At 33.9% G+C, this 19,704-nt stretch overlaps 3 protein-coding genes across 3 annotated transcripts; all 3 read right to left on the minus strand.

The window, feature by feature from the left end:
• Window positions 1–1,905: 1,905 nt before the first annotated feature.
• LOC132042646 (chlorophyll a-b binding protein 37, chloroplastic) lies at window positions 1,906–3,328 on the minus strand. Its single transcript, XM_059433177.1, has 2 exons — window positions 3,135–3,328; window positions 1,906–2,598 (listed from the first exon to the last, which is right to left on the minus strand). The coding sequence occupies exons 1-2, from the start codon at window positions 3,278–3,280 to the stop codon at window positions 1,947–1,949; spliced, it is 798 nt and encodes a 265-aa protein (XP_059289160.1). The 5' UTR covers window positions 3,281–3,328; the 3' UTR covers window positions 1,906–1,946.
• Window positions 3,329–8,478: 5,150 nt separating this feature from the next.
• On the minus strand, window positions 8,479–9,170 carry LOC132042656 (putative glycine-rich cell wall structural protein 1). The gene has a single exon (XM_059433188.1). The coding sequence runs from the start codon at window positions 9,149–9,151 to the stop codon at window positions 8,672–8,674; it is 480 nt and encodes a 159-aa protein (XP_059289171.1). The 5' UTR covers window positions 9,152–9,170; the 3' UTR covers window positions 8,479–8,671.
• Window positions 9,171–13,878: 4,708 nt separating this feature from the next.
• LOC132042655 (putative glycine-rich cell wall structural protein 1) lies at window positions 13,879–15,272 on the minus strand. The gene is made up of 2 exons (XM_059433187.1): window positions 15,193–15,272; window positions 13,879–14,649 (listed from the first exon to the last, which is right to left on the minus strand). Exons 1-2 carry the CDS (start codon window positions 15,239–15,241, stop codon window positions 14,123–14,125), a joined length of 576 nt encoding a protein of 191 aa, XP_059289170.1. The 5' UTR covers window positions 15,242–15,272; the 3' UTR covers window positions 13,879–14,122.
• Window positions 15,273–19,704: the final 4,432 nt, after the last annotated feature.

The raw sequence follows: 19,704 nt of genomic DNA on the forward strand, positions 1-19,704 counted from the left end.
TGTATCTCGAGACATTCTACATGTGTACCTCGTTTCACATAAGCATCTATACATAAACGAGCTCCTAAACTTAGACACAATTTTTCGTTTAGACACTTCATCTTGGGGTCCAACCGGTTGAACATTTAAAGCTGATGGATGATATGCGTCTACTAATTCCTTCATTGTAGAAATAGTACGAGGCCTCAAAATCGTCAATATTCTCTACAACAACAACATACCCAGTGAAATCCCACAAAGTGGGGTTTGGGAGGGTAGAGTGTATGCAGACCTCACCTCTACCTTCTCAAGGTAGAAAGGTTGTTTCCGGTAGACCCTCGACATAAGAAGAAGCAATTCAAAGCAGGATGCAAAAGATTCTCTGATCCCCTAAAAGGATGTTAAATGGCTTAAACTTTTGGCAAATTTCATGTTCTTCTTTAACAAATAAGGCAAGCAAATCCCAGTTACTTATACTACATCTATAATATAAAAATTATTCACATTGTCAGTCCAAGAAAAGCCGACAAAGACAATTAAGACATAACATACCCAACCCTTCATTCCTACAAACATGTACAACCTTCCAAGTGCTACACTCCTCCATTTGGACACTTCCCCTTGCCATTTTCCTCTTCCAAAGAAAATCATACTGCTTTCTTTGCATCAAACTAGCCACCTTTAACATATGTATTCTAACATTTATTTTTTGGACTTTGTTCCTTAGTCGCCTGTTCGGCTCCCTCCTACATCATGGCTGAAATTTCAATAAACAAAATGTCAAAAACCAACCATATTCACTTCCTATATATGCAACATTTTAAGCCCTTAATACCAACAAAATCTGCTACCATTCTCACATTTTGGAGGTGAGCGAACTAGTTCGTAGATCTACGTGATCAAGTTTTCCTGTTAAAAAAAAAAAAAAAAAGAGTTCTCTTCTTCTTCATTCTCAAAAGCAATGCACTACACAAATTATCCTTCCATAAAGATCGTCGTGGCATGAACTAATTTCCTTGCTTTAATTCCGCCCCTAAAGCGAGCTCCTACTCCTCCTTCATGGATCGTACTTATATTACAGGTCCTTCAATTGCACTACTACAAGAAAGATTCAGGCAATTAGAAAGAGCAAGAGAGCAGAGAGAAAACAGAACAATAAAATTGTTCTCACAGCCTCAAGTGATGACACAAACCAAGAATTATGCCCATGTCAAGCCAGAACTCACTCACAAACTAATTTTTCAATTGGAAATACTGGAATCTGATCAAGATCAGCTCTTTCTTGAACTCAGCTTGAACTGCAAACACACAGGCTTCCAAGTCGGAAAGACTCAACTTTCGTGGAGGAATTGAAACCTAAATATAAGTACAAAAACTCTGAGATTGATACTTCTCTTCATTTGTAATAAACACATCATATCAGTTGTAGTTTAGCCTATTATAGCTAGTCAGTCACTATTTTTACCAGTTTCCCAAGTAACGCTTAACGTGGAGATTTACGAAGTGATTCTGTAAATACTTTTTATACTGAGAGTGCATAGAACTTGAGCTCGTTCACGTTGATATACTTTTTATACTGAGAGTGCATAGAACTTAAGCTCATTCACGTTGATATCCTATGGAAGTCTAGTTCCTACTCTTTTCTGGTAGATATCCATATATATTATGTTTCTGAATTAACAAGAATCTTGTTTTGTTGGAAGTCATAAGCAGTGCAACTCATCACTGATTTCTTGCAATATAGGCTTTTTATATTCCAATCTTATTAATTAGTTAGCATCATTCTCAAAATGTTCGTGGTATGTATAATATAGAATTATACTATAAATTATAGCTCCAAATCAGAGGTAGCTTCTGACGAATATCATCGAGAGACTTAGAGAATGAATTGGAGAAGATGTAATTCTTGGCTCTTGCATATGAATTAACAACATGGAGTAGCCCACAATTTTTATACATTACTAAATTCATTTTCCGGGTACAAAGTTTGTAGCAAAAGCCCAAGCATTGTTAGCCACAGGGTCAGCGACGTGGTCAAAAAGGTTCTCAATTGGTCCCTTTCCCGTGACAATAGCTTGAACAAAGAAACCAAACATTGAGAACATAGCCAATCGTCCATTCTTGATTTCCTTGACCTTCAACTCAGCAAATGCCTCTGGATCATCAGCGAGGCCAAGAGGGTCAAAGGCACCTCCGGGGTAGATCTTGTCAAGGCCTTCACCTAGTGGGCCTCCACCAACTCTGTATCCTTCCACAAAGCCCATAAGGACAACTTGGCAGGCCCAGATAGCGAGGATGCTCTGGGCGTGGACGAGGTTTGGGTTACCAAGGTAATCAAGACCTCCTTCTGAGAAAATCTGAGATCCAGCCTTGAACCAAACTGCCTCACCGAATGTAACACCATTCTTAGATAAGATTTCAGGGAAGACACATCCCAAAGCGCCAAGCATAGCCCATCGGCAATGGATCACCTCAAGCTCACGGTTTCTGGCGAATGTCTCTGGATCAGCAGAGAGTCCGGCAGTGTCCCACCCATAGTCACCTGGAAACTCACCAGTCAAGTATGATGGAGTTTGCTCAGAGAATGGTCCCAAGTACTTTGGTCTGTCTTCTCCGTACCTGTTTCAGCAAGCCACAATTTTTTTCATTATATTCATATCATCATCACTGGATTTCACCAAATTACATACTACTTCTTTCGCGGGAAATATTGATTCAACAATGGTATTTACAAACGATTCTTTTTAGTTTTTGGTGTATTTAAATAAATGACACCAAAGGGAGCCTTGACGCAATGGATTGTTGTCGTGTGACGAGGACGGTACAGGTTTAAATAGTGAAATCACATTTTGAATAAATGCAAGATAGGTAGCATTCATTAAACTCAATATGGTTTGAACCCTTCTTGGACCTCACGAATAATAGAATCAGTCTAGTGCACTGAGTTGTCCTTATGAATAATCCAACTACTCATGTCCATAATACATCCGTTTCTATGTCACATGTGCTTTCTCAACATGACTATAGAAAGAATTTGCCTTGAACCCATTTCTTATAATAATAATAATAATAATAATAATAATAATAATAATAATAATAATAATAATAATAATAATAATAATAATAATGAATAATTTCATAGAGAAAGAAATTACCAAATGCTTTGAGGGGCACTTTTGACAGTTCGTCTCATTGTGAAACGTCCTCCACCAAAGCTACCAATCTTCCTAACGAGTTCATTCTGTGACTTAAGAGCTGTTTGGCCAGCAAATGCAGATTGTTGAATTCCAGAAGTAGCCATTTTAGCCTTTTTTTCTTTTTGTTTGTGGTGATGCTAATTTTGCACTATTGAGAAGTGTACTATATATTAATAGCTTGGGAAGGAAGGTATTTATATGAAAATTAATGGATTTTCATGATCACATAGTGTACACCTAAGCAGAAGCTGATTGGTTCCTGCTTTTGGATTTGGATTTCCCCTTGTGATTTTTTTTATAGTGAAAGAATGAGGCCCTTGCTATGCCATGTGGATATCGAATATCTCTTGGCTGAGATTTTTCTTTCAGATATATACTATATACTAGAAGTACACTGGACCATGTTCACGTGTTGAATAAGTACGAAGTATACTAAGTACTAACTACCAAAAAAAAAAAAATAGCTACAAACTTAATTTGTTGCTAATCTATCACTAAGTTGGTCGTTGCTAATAATTTCTTTTTATAATCTATGGTTAAGATATCGTGAATTTTGATGTTTAGCTATATAATTTGTCTGTCGCTAATTTCATTTTTGTTTTTTAGTAGTCCTTTGATATGAATATTAAAAGAATTATTTTTTTTATAACCCAAAGTTGTGGGACGTCCATTCGTCCCAGTTATTTTTGTTTGAAACCTTGTATATGTGTTAAAAAATCATTAAATAAATAAAATACAATTGCTTTGACCCAGCAAATCAAAATTCCGAAAGTAGAAAGTTCAAATCTCAAATGCGCACTAAAAAATGTAATAGTAAAGAAATTTCGTAACAGGATGGGACAAATACAATGCAAAAATGAGGATATGCGCGATATAACAATCTACAATGCCAGCAAGGGCTCATTATGCATTAATTCTTTCAAAAGGTTCAAACTGCGACAATCACTTTCTTATGGGGATAGAGATAAAATATACTATTGACTAAGATAGACGGGTTTAGGATTTGAACTTTATCAACACCAGTTTAAAATTGTACCATGATTTATTTGATTTGCTTGGTTCAAAATCTATTATTTATATTTATTTAGTAAATCTTTTGACTCATGCATATACAGGTTCTTGTACACTACATCAATCCCTGGAGTAAGTGGGAACCAGTGGCGGAGCCACAGGCCGGCAAGGGTGTTCAACCGAACACCCTTCGCCGAAAAAATATGCTGCGTAGACATGTCAATTATTACGTATTACAAACATATATTACATATTGAACCCGCTTAATATATAGATTATATGAATTCGAACACCCTTGACAAAATTCCTAGCTCCGCCACTGGTGGGAGCTATATGGTTTTACAGTTTGCAAGCACTTCTAGTTTGATCAAATCTTCTGCAGCTTTATCGCAAATATTTATAATATTCGAAATGCTCTTCATAAAACTATCACTTTATTCTAGTTTCATCATTCATCTTTTTTTTTTCTTTTTAAGTAAAATACTTTTAAAATTTTATAGTTTTCATAAGCAGCTTTAAAGAAGTTTGAGTCATTTTAATATATAAAAAATGCTTATCAACAAATTAACTTCTTATTATCAACTTAGTATTTTTATCCAAACGCGTAATTGTTTATTTATAGAATTAGTTTTATAATCTAAACTGTTTTTAAACACTTCGATGATTATCAGCTAAATCAAATGGGTTCTATGTCGCAATATGTTGAAACATAGGGAGGAAATAGTACCATTCATGAAATTTGATGATCCCCGCGGGTCCACTTGTTTATCTTGTTCTAAGCAAAAACAATTAAAGAAAAAAAAAATCATCTCCTGCAAGCAATAGCAAGTGTGTGTGTTATAAACCTAACTAATGTATGGGAGGAGATCAATGGGATATTGTCAAATTATCTTTGGGACCCTGGTTAAAAGGAGCATGTGCACTATGTGTGAAGATGACTATATATAGAAGGGGAACTATTCCATTAGGGTTATCTTTATGAAATTGTCTCTTAATTTCTTAGTTGCTTAGATTAATTCTGGAACCTCCCTCTCTTCTTCTTTTTATATTTTTTTTGATAACTAATTTAGAGATGAACTTTTATAATTGTACTTGTAATTCTAATTATCTATTTCAATACAATATGGATTCATTACAGTGTGTGTGTATATATTTAACCAAAGGTCAGCCATCTCATTGAGACTAAATGTTCATTTTATTTCATAATCAGGAAGTTAACATAAGTTGGACTTTTACACAAGTGTGTATATTTATGGCCCCGCCAGTATTTGGGGCTAGCTAGCGTCAATATTCAAGTCCTCCGTTTCTTTTCAGTACTATTGAAAAACAAATATAGTGATTAAGCCTGTCAAGTGGGTCGGGTCGGGCCGGGCCATATAAATGCGGGTCACATGGGGCCGGGCCGTGCCATAGTTAGTGGGCCGGGTTGGAGGAGGGAAAGGGGTGTCCGGCCCAGCCCCTACCCGGGTAAGGGTACATAGTGGGCTAAGTGGGCCGGGCCGGATTTTAGTTATTTTAAAAAAAATCTAATACTAAAATTTATTAAGTTTGATACTTTAAAATCTAGTTGTTGTCAACTTTATTTTAACCATCAAGTTCCTTAAATTACTTTGGAAATTACTTTGGCCCTATTTTCAATCTATAAATACCATTCATTCTTCTCCATATTATCTCACAATTCCTTACTCTCCTCTTTCCTTAAATTTCCTACTCATCAAAATCTCTCTCTCTCTCTCTCTCTCTCTCTCTCTCTCTCTCTTCCAACTTCCAAGTTCAAATTTCAAAATTTAAATTTATTCGAAAATGATAATCCTCTACCTCCTCCTCCAGTCCGAAGATTAATTTCAAGTCCGGTGTGGTTGCATTTTGAGAGGAACATGTTAAATGTCAACATTGTGGTCAAATATATCTCCATAAGTCCGAACTGGTTTTTGGGGGTACCGGTCCGTTACGTAGGCACTTGGACAAAAGGCACAAAATTGAACTTAGAAGTTTATCTCTTCTTTAAATTTCTCCATTTAAATTTCTCCATCGATAAGTTAGCGTTTTGAACTTTTCATTTGTAATAAGTTAACCGTTCAAGTTTGTATGTTTTGAATTTGCAATGTTAACAATGTAAGTTTGAAGTTTTATTTTAAATTACTTATGTAGTCTTGTATCACATTCTCAATTTTTTATAATTTTTAGCACTTAAATAGCCATTGGGAGTCTTCATTCCAACAACATATTCAAGATATACACAAATATACCATTAACATCTACAAGATACACATAAATTAGGAACTTTTTTTTTGCTATAAATAAGCTAATCTTTTTAACAAAAAAAAAAAAAAAAAAAAAAAGTTGCGATGAAATCACACAGTAATTAAATGGGAACAATGCACATGAGTTGTGATACTAAACCAAAGTTCTTAATTTAATTATCTCATCTGATCCTAAGTCCTAATGTCATGTGCATATTGTCGCCTCTCCATCATGAGCGGAGACATTTCAAATACGCTAAAAAATATTTAATTATTATTATATATAAAATATTTGAAACTAATAAGATCTTAGACATTGGTTGTTCTACATTTTCGTACTTCATCACAATCTATCTTTCAATTTCTCTGTGAGTTGATTCTTTTATTTCATTTTAATGATTCTGTAAACTCATCTATCATAGGGATGACTGATGACACAACATTTTGACATAACTATCTTCCTTTTAATTATGCTAATTGATTATTTTTATAATAATATCCATGTTGCTCAATAGTGTTATTATATTAATTTGCTTGAATCGTGTTCACGAAAAGATATTTTCTCTGCTGCCATAATTTTTGGTGTTACCAACTTATTTTTTACAACAAATAGGAGAAAAAAGAAGAAATGATGGAAGTTACGAAATCTGTCATATATATGTAAAAATGCCTATTTATGATTTTTTTGTTTTAAAAAAAATTAATTCAAAGTGGGCCGGGCAGGGCCCCCGGTGGGCTAGAACCCGGGCTGTTGGTGGGTCGGGCTACAGGGCTAAATGGCATGTCCAACCCAGCCCCTTAATTTTTTCCACTAAACCAATAATGGCCCCACCATCCTCTCACACGGTTGGGGGCCGGGAGCCGGGTTAGGTGGGCGGTCAAAACCCAAGCCGATTTTCATATATTTTTCGCCCAATTATATATTTTTTATAAAAAAAGAGTGATAGATACAACAAAAACCTGATCAACCTTCTTTCGAAGAAAAACACTAAGCCAATAATGGTACGTCGAACACCCACATCGCGATTTCGCTCACACACAAGACGGTAGCAGTTGCTTTAATAACTCGCCTTGCAGGTGGATTTCCCCTTTTAATCCACAATTGCCATAACGTCAAAAAAATACCAAAAAATGTTGCCCAATTTATAAGGCCACAAATGGCGGTTTCGGCTAGCAGGAAAATAGAACCACCACAAATGGCACAAAATGACCCGTACACGAATCCTTCTTTCCTCATGACTCGTGCTTCATCATTTAGTTCATCAGCTGAAATATTACTATTGAATGTAATTGTCGTTTTTCTCAGATGCAACATGTGAACGCGTCGATTTAATAAGTGAAGGGTCGTGGGGGAGATAAGTGGATTTCATTATTCTTAAATTTCGTCGAAAGAGCTTGTTTACAAGGTTGCTTTACAGTAGAAATGTAGCATAGAGAAGTAGGAGAATAATTACATGATGAGAGCGCCATTTTGTTGAAAGAGAGGAGAAGGGCTTAATCATATTTTACTCGACAGGCTAACTTACGTGGATGTCCTCTTTTAGGCCACCATTTAAATTTTGTTCCTATTTTTAAAAGTTATGCAAACATAATCCTTGGAAAATTATGTACCTTTCCGCACAACGTAGACTCGGGTCTAATGAAGAAAATCTTGAGTTGTTAGAGAATGTGCATCTTTTTGATTGTTTACGTATGTAACGAGATTGATCTTATTAAGATTAACATATTTATTATTATACACATATGGAGGGAGGCAAACAAATGTGTGGATATTTTTGCGAACAAAAGTTACAAACATGAAGAAGATTTATTAAGGAGTGAAGATACGCCCAATGAGATAAAATATATTTGCCGGGATGTTTTAAGTCACGTAGCTTATGAAAGATATCAAATTTATTTAATATTTTTCAATGTAAAAACAAAAGGCAACTAATAGAATCCTCCTCCTCTTTTTTTCCTTCTAATACAATAGAAATATGTATTCTATAGATATTCTTCGACACAAAACATGAACTCATATTCTATAGTTTGAATGGGGGACTTCTTGATCATCTGAAAATATTCATTACTATAATAGCTGAATCGGTGAAAACAATAGTAGAATTACATCATGTAAACATTGCCACAATTTGTAGTAGCAAAATTTTATTCAAGAATCACTGGTCATAGCACACTAAATATTAGGGAAAAATAGAAAGTTGACTTATTATATTAAATAATATATTTGAGCAAATGGTGGGATCAATTGCCACCACCACCATGGCCCCATCCTGCTCCGCCGCCAAAACCACTACCACCATTTTGACCGCCGCCGCCGCCACCTCCACCTCCACCTCCACCGCCACCGCTTCCATTTGCACCCGATCCATGACCCCCGCCATATCCAAAGCCAGAACCAAATCCACCATCACTACCTCCTCCACCTCCACCTCCACCACCACCACCACCACCACCGCCACCAACAAGACCTCCTACAATTTGGTCAAATCCGCTATTTGCACCCGATCCATGACCCTCGCCAAATCCGAAGCCAGAACCAAATCCACCATTAGTACCTCCTCCTCCGCCACCACTGCCACCGCCACCGCCACCACCACCAAGACCTCCTAAAATTTGGTCAAATCCACCGTTGAAGTTAGGTAATAATGGATTCTCGAGAAGCTTTCTTGCAGAGGAAGTTTGCACTAGAACTCCGTAACAACAACAAGCATCAACTTGCATCTCATCTTTGCATCTAGATTTAGCACTGGACAAAAAAAATAGCATATTGTTAGTCTTTAAAATGAGACTTAAACCACAATGAAAAATTATGAAAGGGTAGTAAAAATACAACTTTATCAATGGCGGAGCTAGGAATTCTATAGAGGGAGTTTTAAAAAATTAAGTACAAAAATGTTACACCTGGATGTGCTACCTAAACCAATTTCTAAACCACCTTTATTGCTACATTAAATGTTTCTCTAAACGATTCATGTTATCGTGTGTGTGTATAATCCTATTTGCTTGGTGTTATTTTTCACACATATAGGAGATTCAGTTGAATCCCTTTCAATAAGTAGCTCCATTTCCGACAACTACTGTAAGAAATGTGCCGACTTTTTGTGGCAACGCATGCAGTCGCCAATAGAAACAAGAGTTTTTTGGCAACATCACCATTAATCACCACAAAATTGGATGTTTTTTGTGGCGAACACCAATCACTATGACTTCCATTGAAGGCTCAAACTATATATGCATAGTTAAAAATATATATATATATATATATATAGACAAAGTGCTTCAACAATTGAAGGTTGATGAGAAAGTGCATCAACAAATTGGAATGTTGGTGACAAGTGCATCAACGTTATATTAAATTTTGACTCATTGTAATGCATGCGATCATGCAGTGCTCTATATAGCCATAGTTTTTAAAAAAAAAAATAGAAAAAAAAAATTCGTTTTTTACAAGGTTAAATTTATTTTTTATGTATATATAGTAGATGTTGAACCCCCTTAGACTTTTTCGTATGTTTATTTTTTTATATTTTGAACTCCCTCGGCGGAAATCCTGGCTCCGCCACTGATGCAATAGTATTGTGAACAGGCTAGATCCACCCTATCTATATGGCACATCATGAAGAATGATGTGGAATATATGATCTTACTTTGCTTTCGTGGTCTTTGTTTTGTGAGGCGGGATGCTTGAGTAGCCATGAAAATGCTAAAATATTACTTATACTGTAGTATGATTTATTGAAAGTACTGTGAAAATATTTGCATAGGAAGAAGGTTATATAGGTACCTTTGCTTGAAGAATGAAGGTACAATATTAATGAAATGGTCAGTGAATAGTATTGAAAGTATACCATTAATTAACACTTGCAAAACGGAAAAAACAAAAACGAGAGGAAATAGACTGAATTAGTTGAACATCAATAAAGAAAGGAGAGAGTTACTAAAGGAAATCATCTCTTGCGTTTCGCCTTATTTATTGAAAGTAGAAAAAACATTATTTTCCACACAAGTACATGCATTCCAATTTGAACTTTTAAGTCTTAAATTCCAATGACATAATTACTCGACATTTAGATAATCAAGATCAGCAAAAATTAAGATTGGTGCAGATTTTAGTGGAGTTCAGTTTTTGTAACTTAAAACTTTTAGAACAGTTGTCGTGCAGGTGCAGTTCGAAAAAAGGGAAAAGATACGTAAGCGGATTCTTGTCGTTTTTTAAATTTGGAGGTACTTTTGTTCAAATATTCTTTCTGCATGAAAAATGGCTACATTTCGATTAGTTTTGACGCTAGTGACTTATCCTTCAGTTCACTTTTACTTGTTCACTATTCTAAATATAAATTTGCATTTTTGGTTGTTCATTTTTACATATCAAGAGAAAATAATTTAATTTTCCTATTTTACTCTTAGCATTAATTACTCATTTCAAATTCATTAAGACTATACACCAATTAATATGGATATTATGGTAAATTAAACACTTCATTTATTATTTCTTAGTCATAAATCGATATAGACATTGTTAAAAGTGAATGAGTGATATTTTCAAATAGCAATAGTGCAGTGACTATTTGTGAATTTTCCCCGATAAATGGTGTATTTGTCATAAACGTTTTTTTAACATGCGTTAAAAGACTGCTATTGAAATTATATGATAAATATGAATGTATAAATTTCATTTAACCCCTTAATCTTTTTAGTTTGGAAAACAATACGTACATCATTCACCTTTGAATGAGATGATAAACCCCCTTAGTCTTATATAGGTACCTTGAATTGAAGCCTGATTGTATTGAAATTATATGATAAATATGAATGTATAAATTTCATTTAACCCCTTAATCTTTTGAGTTTTGAGGTACTATGAAGATATCTGCATAGTTAGGAGATTATATAGGTACCTTGAATTGAAGCCTGATTGTATTAATGGAATATCGGTCAGTGACAATTAGTGAAAGTACTATTAATTAATTAACTCTTGCAAAACGGAAACCAAAAAAGGAGAATGAACTGAACATCAATAAAGAAAAGAGAGTTACTAAAAGGAAACTATATCTTGCGTTTCGCTTTATTTACTGAAAGTAGCAACAAAATTATGTTTTTCATTTTGAACTTATGGAAATCTCAAAATCCAATGACTTAATTACTCGACATTTAGATAACCAAGTTCAGCATTAGTGTAACTTTAATTTTATCGGTTTGATATTGTATGCAGTAAAAATGTAGATTATGAACGTTTTGTTGGAGACGGCCGTGAATCAACGGATTGAGTTAATTACTCAATTTATTCAACTTTTATTTTATTATATTACATCAAGGTCACGAACCTATTCTTTGTGATGAAAATCACTAAATATTAGCTAAATATATGAATATATCTAGATGTCGTTAAGAAAATTTGTGACTAAAAAGTCACTCAATTTAGTCTATATATCACGGAAAATCACTAGCAGTTGATAATACTTCTTGTGCATGATTATAATTAGTGACTTTATGTGATAGTTAGGCAAAATTGAGTGATTTTGTTATTATTCTTGAAGGGGGAGAATAATGTTTATTGTTCAAAGTTAAAGCGGAGTTTGATTTTTATAGCAAAGTTAGGGGTGTGAATGAATTTCGCCCTGCATAAAACTGAGTTTAACTAATATTCAATAACGATACAAGAAAATTTAACATCTTAGATTATCTTTACTTGTTGTAGTAGATAATTTGCCTTTTTTAAAAATATAACCTATTATGGAAATATCTTTTCGATGACAATGTATATAAGGTAATCTCTAACTAGTAATTTTTCTCAAAGTGACTTGTTTATTAGCATATTTACAATTGGGGGAAAAGAAAATTAAAGTAGGTAACTTGAGACTCAACAAGAAGGTCCCAATTTTGTAATTAAGATTATTACTCTCTCCGTTTCAATTTGTTTGTCTGTCTTTGACTTGACATGAAGTTTAAGAAAGTAAAGATGACTTCTTAATCTTGTGGTCTAAATTAAAGATATATAATATGTACTAAAATGTCATTTAATCTTGTAGTCTTAAACTGGTCATGTGAAAGTTAAAATTAAAGTGTTGCCAAAAAAGAATTGAGACATTCTTTTTTAAACGTGCTAATAAGAAAAGTAAGACAAACAGATTGAAACAGAGTGAGTATAAATTAAGGGCTTTAAATTTGTCAAAAGGTGGCGTGATAGATGGTTCATCTGGCAAAATTTGTGAACAATTTAACAACAGAATAAAAATAATACTCCCTATGTTGCAATTTATGTTACATTTTTCGTGCCCCGAGATTCAAGCGAACTTTGACCAGCATTTTAAGATGTGTTTTTCATCAAATTGATATGAGAAAAATTGCAACTTATAGTACTTTTCATGTAGTTTTCAAATATATAAATTATAATCCTAAAATATTGAGTTAATCTAATCCAATTTAGCTTCAAAGTTTAGTTAAATTGACTCTCGAAAAGCGAAAAGTGTCACATAACTTGGAAGAGGGAATACCAAATTTTACCCCTCCAATAAAACTTGTGAACAATTGTTAAAAATACATGCAAGATTTACCTATCCTGCAGAACTTGTGAACAATTTAACAAGATAGGTAAAATGAAAATAAGAACAAGTTGGGGCAGCAAAAACTTATGAACAATTAAAAAGATAAGTAGAATGAAAATAGTATGAAGTTATAGATGCCAAGCGAAACTTGTGAACAATTGAACAACACATCAAGATTTATTCATTCGGCAAAACTTGTGAAGGCATAAAGAAGATACTACCGAGTTGTGGCTGCTCGGCAAAACTTACAAACAATTAAATAACAAAGTCAAAAATTTCCCATCCAAATTAACAAATTAGGTATAATGAAGATAGTAACTCTGTGGCCGCTCGCCAAGAAAACTTGTGAATAATTGAACAACATAATCAAGATTTGTTCCTCGATAAAACTTGTGAATTATTTAACAAACATGTAGAATAAAGATAGTATCAAGTTATGTTGGTCCAACAAAACTTGTGAACAACTTACAAGATAAATAGATAAAAATTGGTAACAAGTTGTAGCTGTCAAACAAAATTTATAAATATTGATATATTAATTTGAGATCGATGTAAGAACCAATGAAGCTTTAAATCCTTGATCTGATTGTATATATTGCTCCCTTAGTTCCAATAAAGAGAATGATGAACGGATTTTCTCTTCTCTTCAGAGGAGAATGGAATTGACGGAACAGAAAATTGGTCATTTTTTTGCTTCAAAAGATAATCTTATTAATATTACTGCATCATATTACTTCTTTTTTATAAAAAAAAATGGGGGTGGGGAAGGGGAAATAGGGGAGCGGTACAAGGCGGGGAATTGAACCTTCACCAACAAAGTGAAAGTTTAGATAGTCAACCAATTGAACTATTATGATTCCCCTACTGCATCATATTGCATATTTGGTGTTATGGATTGAAAAATTGTATCATCTATTATAATGATTAATAATGTGGTAAAAACAAAACAAGAGTAGATGTACATCAAGTCGAACATTGTTACCATGTATCTAATAATCAAAATGTTTATTCAAGAGCCACTAGCCATAGCACGCTAAATAGTGTAATTAGCAATTAGGACAAAAACAAAATCCCTATAGCAAATTACTTGCTTTTAATGTGCTTTTCACTTATTATATTAAAAGATTTATTTGAGCAATTGGTGGGATCAATTTCCACCACCACCTTGGCCCCATCCTGCTCCGGCCCCAAAACCACTACCACCGTCTTGACCACCACCGCCGCCACCTCCACCTCCACCACCACCACCACTACCGCCGCTACCGTTTGCACCTGATCCATGACCCTCGCCATATCCAAAGCCGGAACCAAATCCACCATCGCTACCTCCTCCACCTCCACCTCCGCCGCCGCCGCCGCCACCACCACCACCGCCAACAAGACCTCCCACAATTTGGTCAAATCCGCCAATTGCACCTGATCCGTGACCTTCGCCAAATCCGAAGCCAGCACCAAATCCACCATTACTTCCTCCTCCACCTCCACCTCCACCTCCACCACCACCACCACCGCCGCCAAGACCACCTAAAATTTGGTCAAATCCACCGTTGAAGTTAGGTAAATTGGGTAATAATGGATCCTCAAGAAGTTTCCTTGCAGAGGAAGTTTGCACTAGAACTCCCACAACAACAACAAGCACAAACTTGCATGTCATTTTTGCACCTACAGTTAGCACTGCAAAAAAAAAAAAAAAAAAAAAGAATAGCATATTGTTAGTAAAAAAGAATGAGACATTAAACCACAATAAAAATTATGAAGAGCCGTAAAAAAAATGTAGCCTTCCGATCAATATTGACGGAGATGGAATTCTATCAAGGGGATATTTAAAAATCTACTAAAATGTAACATTTAGGATTTAAATGTGTGACCTAAACCAATTTTAAAACCACCACTATTACTACATTATTACATATATATAATTGTGTTTATCCTGCTTCACCGGTATTACTTTTTAATGAAGGGGATTCAATTAAGCCCCCTTCAATTAGTAACTCTACCCCTGCTCCCAACAACGTCACTATTAGAAATGAAACTTTTGTGGCAACCCATACAATCTCTAATATAAACAATAGTTTTATGGCGACATCACTGTGTTCACCAAAATGGATGGTTTTTGTGACGAATACTAGTCACAAGGACTTCCATTGTTGGCTCAAAATTAAATATATATGAATACTTGATTTTCTTAATCAAGAATTAGGAAGAGAAATATCTTACTTTGCTTTCGTGGTCTTTGTTTTGTGAGGCTGAATGTTGGACTAGCCATCAAAAAGTGCTAAGATATTACTCAGATTGTATGAATATTTGAGGTACTATGAAAATATCTGCATAGGAAGGAGATTATATAGGTACCTTGAAGCCCGAAGGTATTAATACAATGGTCAATACTACTATTGAAATTACCATTAATTAATATACAAACACTTGCAAAACGTCATTAAAAATAAGAATGAAGTGAATGTACGTACTTGAACATCAATAAAGAAAAGAGAGTTACTAAAGCGAATTAATATCTTGCGTTTCGCTTTATTTATTGAAAGTAGAAAACATTATCTGCCATATTTCTATTCATTTTTTAACTTATAAACTAAATCCCATGACTTTTAAATTACTCGATATTAAGATACTCAAGTTAACAAAAATTAAGCATTAGTGTAGATTTTTAGTGGAGTTCAGTTTTTATAAGTTCAAATAAGTGGATCTTTGTCGTTTTTTAAGTTGGGTATTTTTATTCAAATATTATTTCTACATGAAAGAGTGGTTGAATTCCGATAAGTCTTGACACTATGGTTTATTTTCAAAAAATTGCAATCGTTTTTTTTTTTTTTTTTTTTTTTTTTTTTTAATTTTATATTGCAATCGTAAAGTGCATAGTTGTGAGTTTTCCCCAAGAAGATGGTATATATATCCGTTATAAACGTCATGGACATTTATACTCCTCTCTGTCTCACATTAGTTGTCATGTTCGTTTCTCGAGAATCAATTTGACTAATATTTGAAGCTAAATTAGATTAGATCAACTCAAGATTTTATAAGTAAAATGTAGATATTTAAAAACTATATGAAAAGTACTAAAAGTTGCAACTTTTTCTAGTCAATTTAATGAAAAAATATATTTTAAAATATTGAATCAAAGTTTACATTTACTGTCGAGCAACAAAATGTGACAACTAATTTGGGACGACGGAGCAATAAATGATTCATCACATCTTTATAAGATCTAATACAGGAAGATCCTCCTTATTCATTTTGGGTGCGTGCTGAAGTGCTATCCAGATTGTTGAATAATTTGTACAGTAACCCCAAATTTGTTTTGTGCCTATCTCCATAAATACTAGAGGACTCAAATTTAACCACCTGACTAGAGGTGGCAATTTAAGCTTATATTTAGAAAATTAGCCCATTTAATCACATTTTAGTGAGTTGGGTCACTCATATTTCAGTTGGGTAAATATGGGCTTCAAGTCTCTTCTTAACCCAGGGCAATTTGTATGATTGACCTTATTCGGGGGTGGTCTTTCATTTTTGGCCCTCAAATTGCTAGTCTTTAATTTTTGTCCTTCGCCTGAAATACCCCGAGGTTTTGGGTTTGAATCCCGGCTTAGTAAAAAAAAAAAAAAAATCGCAAGGCAGAGTTTCGTTGCAAAAGTAGAATTCCAACAGAATTAAAAAAAAAAAAAAAAAAAAAAAAACTCTGCCTTAAGGCAAAAAGAAAAAAAAAAAAGTAAGACAGACTTTTCGCGAAGCCTAGCCTTGCCTTGCGATTTTTTGTTTTTGACTGAGCGGAGGTTCAAATCCAGAACCTCGAGTTATTTTCAGCCACTTTTTTAAGAGAAGGCAAAATTAAAGACCAGCACCTTTGAAGGGAAATCCGTGCAAAAAAATGTAAAAATATGGGTACTCATATATAAACTCACTAAACCCAACAACAACTCATTTTTCTCAAAATAGAAGAAAATATATTCCTTAAAATTTAAGGAAAAATATTTTCCGGATCGATAAAAAGCACACCAATGCACCCCCTCCCTCACATTTCTATTTCATATATTTTATCTTAATTTTATTAAAATTTATAAAAAGTGAGAATTTTTTTCTTACAAACCCCACCCCCCCCCCACCCCACACACATTCTTTCTATTTCGAATATTTTATCTTACTTTTATTAAAAAAATATATATAAAAAGTCAACACACACATTTTCTATTTCATATATTTTATCTTACTTTTATAAAAATATTATAAAAGTGAGAAATTTTTTCTTACCCCACCCACACACACTTTCTATTTCATCCTATATTTTACTTTTATAAAAAAATTATAAAAAACGGAAAAAAAACTTCTTACCCCTCCCCCCACCCCCGAATTTTCTATTTCATAATATTTGATAATAAATAAATGAAAAAATTATTACGTTTGAAATAATATTGCAGTTATATAATATGGGCTAACCCATAACCAATCCATATTTTACCCACATGAAATATGGGCGGGTTGAAATCCAACCCATTTTTGTTCAAACCATTTTCAACCTACCCAAATCAACTAAACCCACCCGTTTGGCACCCCTACACCTGACCTGTGCAGATGATATTGTTATCTTCAATGGAAAGGTAGTGCAATTAAGTTAATTACTATGAAACAAGTTGTGAGGCTATATGAACAGAGGAGTAAATATCTCAAAAGGTCACTTAACTTTGAGTAATTATGTGGCAAAGTCATTAAACTTTGCTACATATCAATAAAATCACTCAACTTTGGCCTTTACTCTCATAAAATCACTCAACTAAATGTGTCATCAAAGAAATTTGACATGGCAATATTAATCATTTTTTAATGCCATATAGACATGGACCCCACAAATAAAATAAATTCATACTTTAATTTTGGATATACATTTTAGTTTTTTCTAAAATTTAATGTATAAAAATTAATCTACTACTTTAGACACTTTACATGAGAGCTAAGTTGTTAAATTTCAATTGACTCATTGAACACAATGCCAACAGATTTATTTTTAACCTTAGTTCCAACGTATATTAACCAAAAAATTGTTGTTGTTGTTTGCTTACAAAGGGAAAGGGTCCAACCGGTCCTATGTGGCCTCTTCCTTTAAGCCAGACCAATAATAACATTCACGTGTTTCTATATATTCTTTAATTATGATTAATTAATATGTATTTTTATTTTATTTATTTCTTAATTATAATAAAATTCATACGTATTGATTTGGTGTAAATATCTTGTATGAGTAAGTCTTATCTATTAAATAGATATACGTAAACAAAGTAGAAAGATAAGAAAATAGAGCCGAAAAGAAAGATTGTAGAAGCTAAAAAGAAGGACAGTGCAATAAATAAATAAGAAAATAATTTCAAGAAAAAGAATAAGAGCACACATAAAGATAAGGTAGAAACAACAAAGAAAATGAGTTTTAAATGAAGGATTGGTAGGTGGATGTTGAGGTATTAAAATATGATTTTTTTTTAATTTGTGGGGTCCATGTCTACATAGCATAAAAAAATTAATTAATATTGTCAGGTCATATTTTTTTGATGACATATTTAGTTGAGTGATTTTATGAGAGTAAAGACCAAGGTTGAATGATTTTATTAATATGTAGCAAAGTTCAATGACTTTGCTAAATAATTTCTCAAAATTGAGTGACCTTTTAAGATATTTACTCATGAACAGAGCTCAGGTCAAAGAGTGAATGAGGGCAAAAGCTTTTTTTTCCACCTTTCAAAGGCTTCTATCTCCATAATTAACAAGATAGGTGACACAAACAATTCAACATACGTGTTTTATCTGTGAGTTTGTTGTCAAAGGCAAAACTTTGGTGCTCCATTAGGCATCCTTAATAGAGATACTATTGTTAATAGTAGATTAAGGGAGTGGTGGAGTATTAGATCTAGGATCTTGTTCATAAGATGATTTTATAGATCACTTATGTGGTTGTATGTTGGAAAATCCGGAAACACAGATCGATGTGTCTGTAAATACGGTGACCAGAAAAGAATGTGGCATAGAAGTATGGAGCATCAAATATGGTAGATTATTAAACTAGTTGTTCGATCAATTGGCCTTTTTTAGCTGTGTTCTGGGAAGCGCTTGACCATTTTCCATTTAGGCACTAGTTTTCAGTGAAACCTGAAGTTAAAGGCAGTTATTGAAGAAATTTCTCAGATTTTGCTTCAAGTGAATTAGAGTACTAATACATATAGTCTAAGGGAAGATAACCAAGTTGAGTGAAATTTAAACTCATAAGTCTGTAGTTTGAATGGTGGACGATCTTGATCAACGGACAATGTCGTTGTAGATTAAAAGATATTCATTACTATAATAGCTGAATTGATCAAAACAAGAGTAGAATTACATCATATCAACATTGTCACATAATCACATTGATGTCTCTATTAAAAGTTCGCACTAGCAAAATGTTTACTCAAGAACTACTCGCGAAATAGCACACACTAAAATAACGAGCACATGAAACATTGTCATTTGAGCAAATGGTGGGATCAATTGCCACCACCACCAAAACCACTACCATTATTTTGACCGCCGCCGACTCTTTCATTTGCACCGGATCCGTGACCCTCCCCATAGCCAAAGCCAACACCAAATCAACCATCACTACCTCCTCTCCACCTCCGAAGCCGCCACCACCACCGCCAACACCAACAATACCTCCCACAATTTGGCCAAATCCACCATTTACACCCAACCCAT

The sequence above is a fragment of the Lycium ferocissimum genome, unplaced genomic scaffold (assembly GCF_029784015.1).
Source record: "Lycium ferocissimum isolate CSIRO_LF1 unplaced genomic scaffold, AGI_CSIRO_Lferr_CH_V1 ctg1686, whole genome shotgun sequence".
In the NCBI taxonomy this organism is placed as follows: Eukaryota; Viridiplantae; Streptophyta; class Magnoliopsida; order Solanales; family Solanaceae; genus Lycium; species Lycium ferocissimum.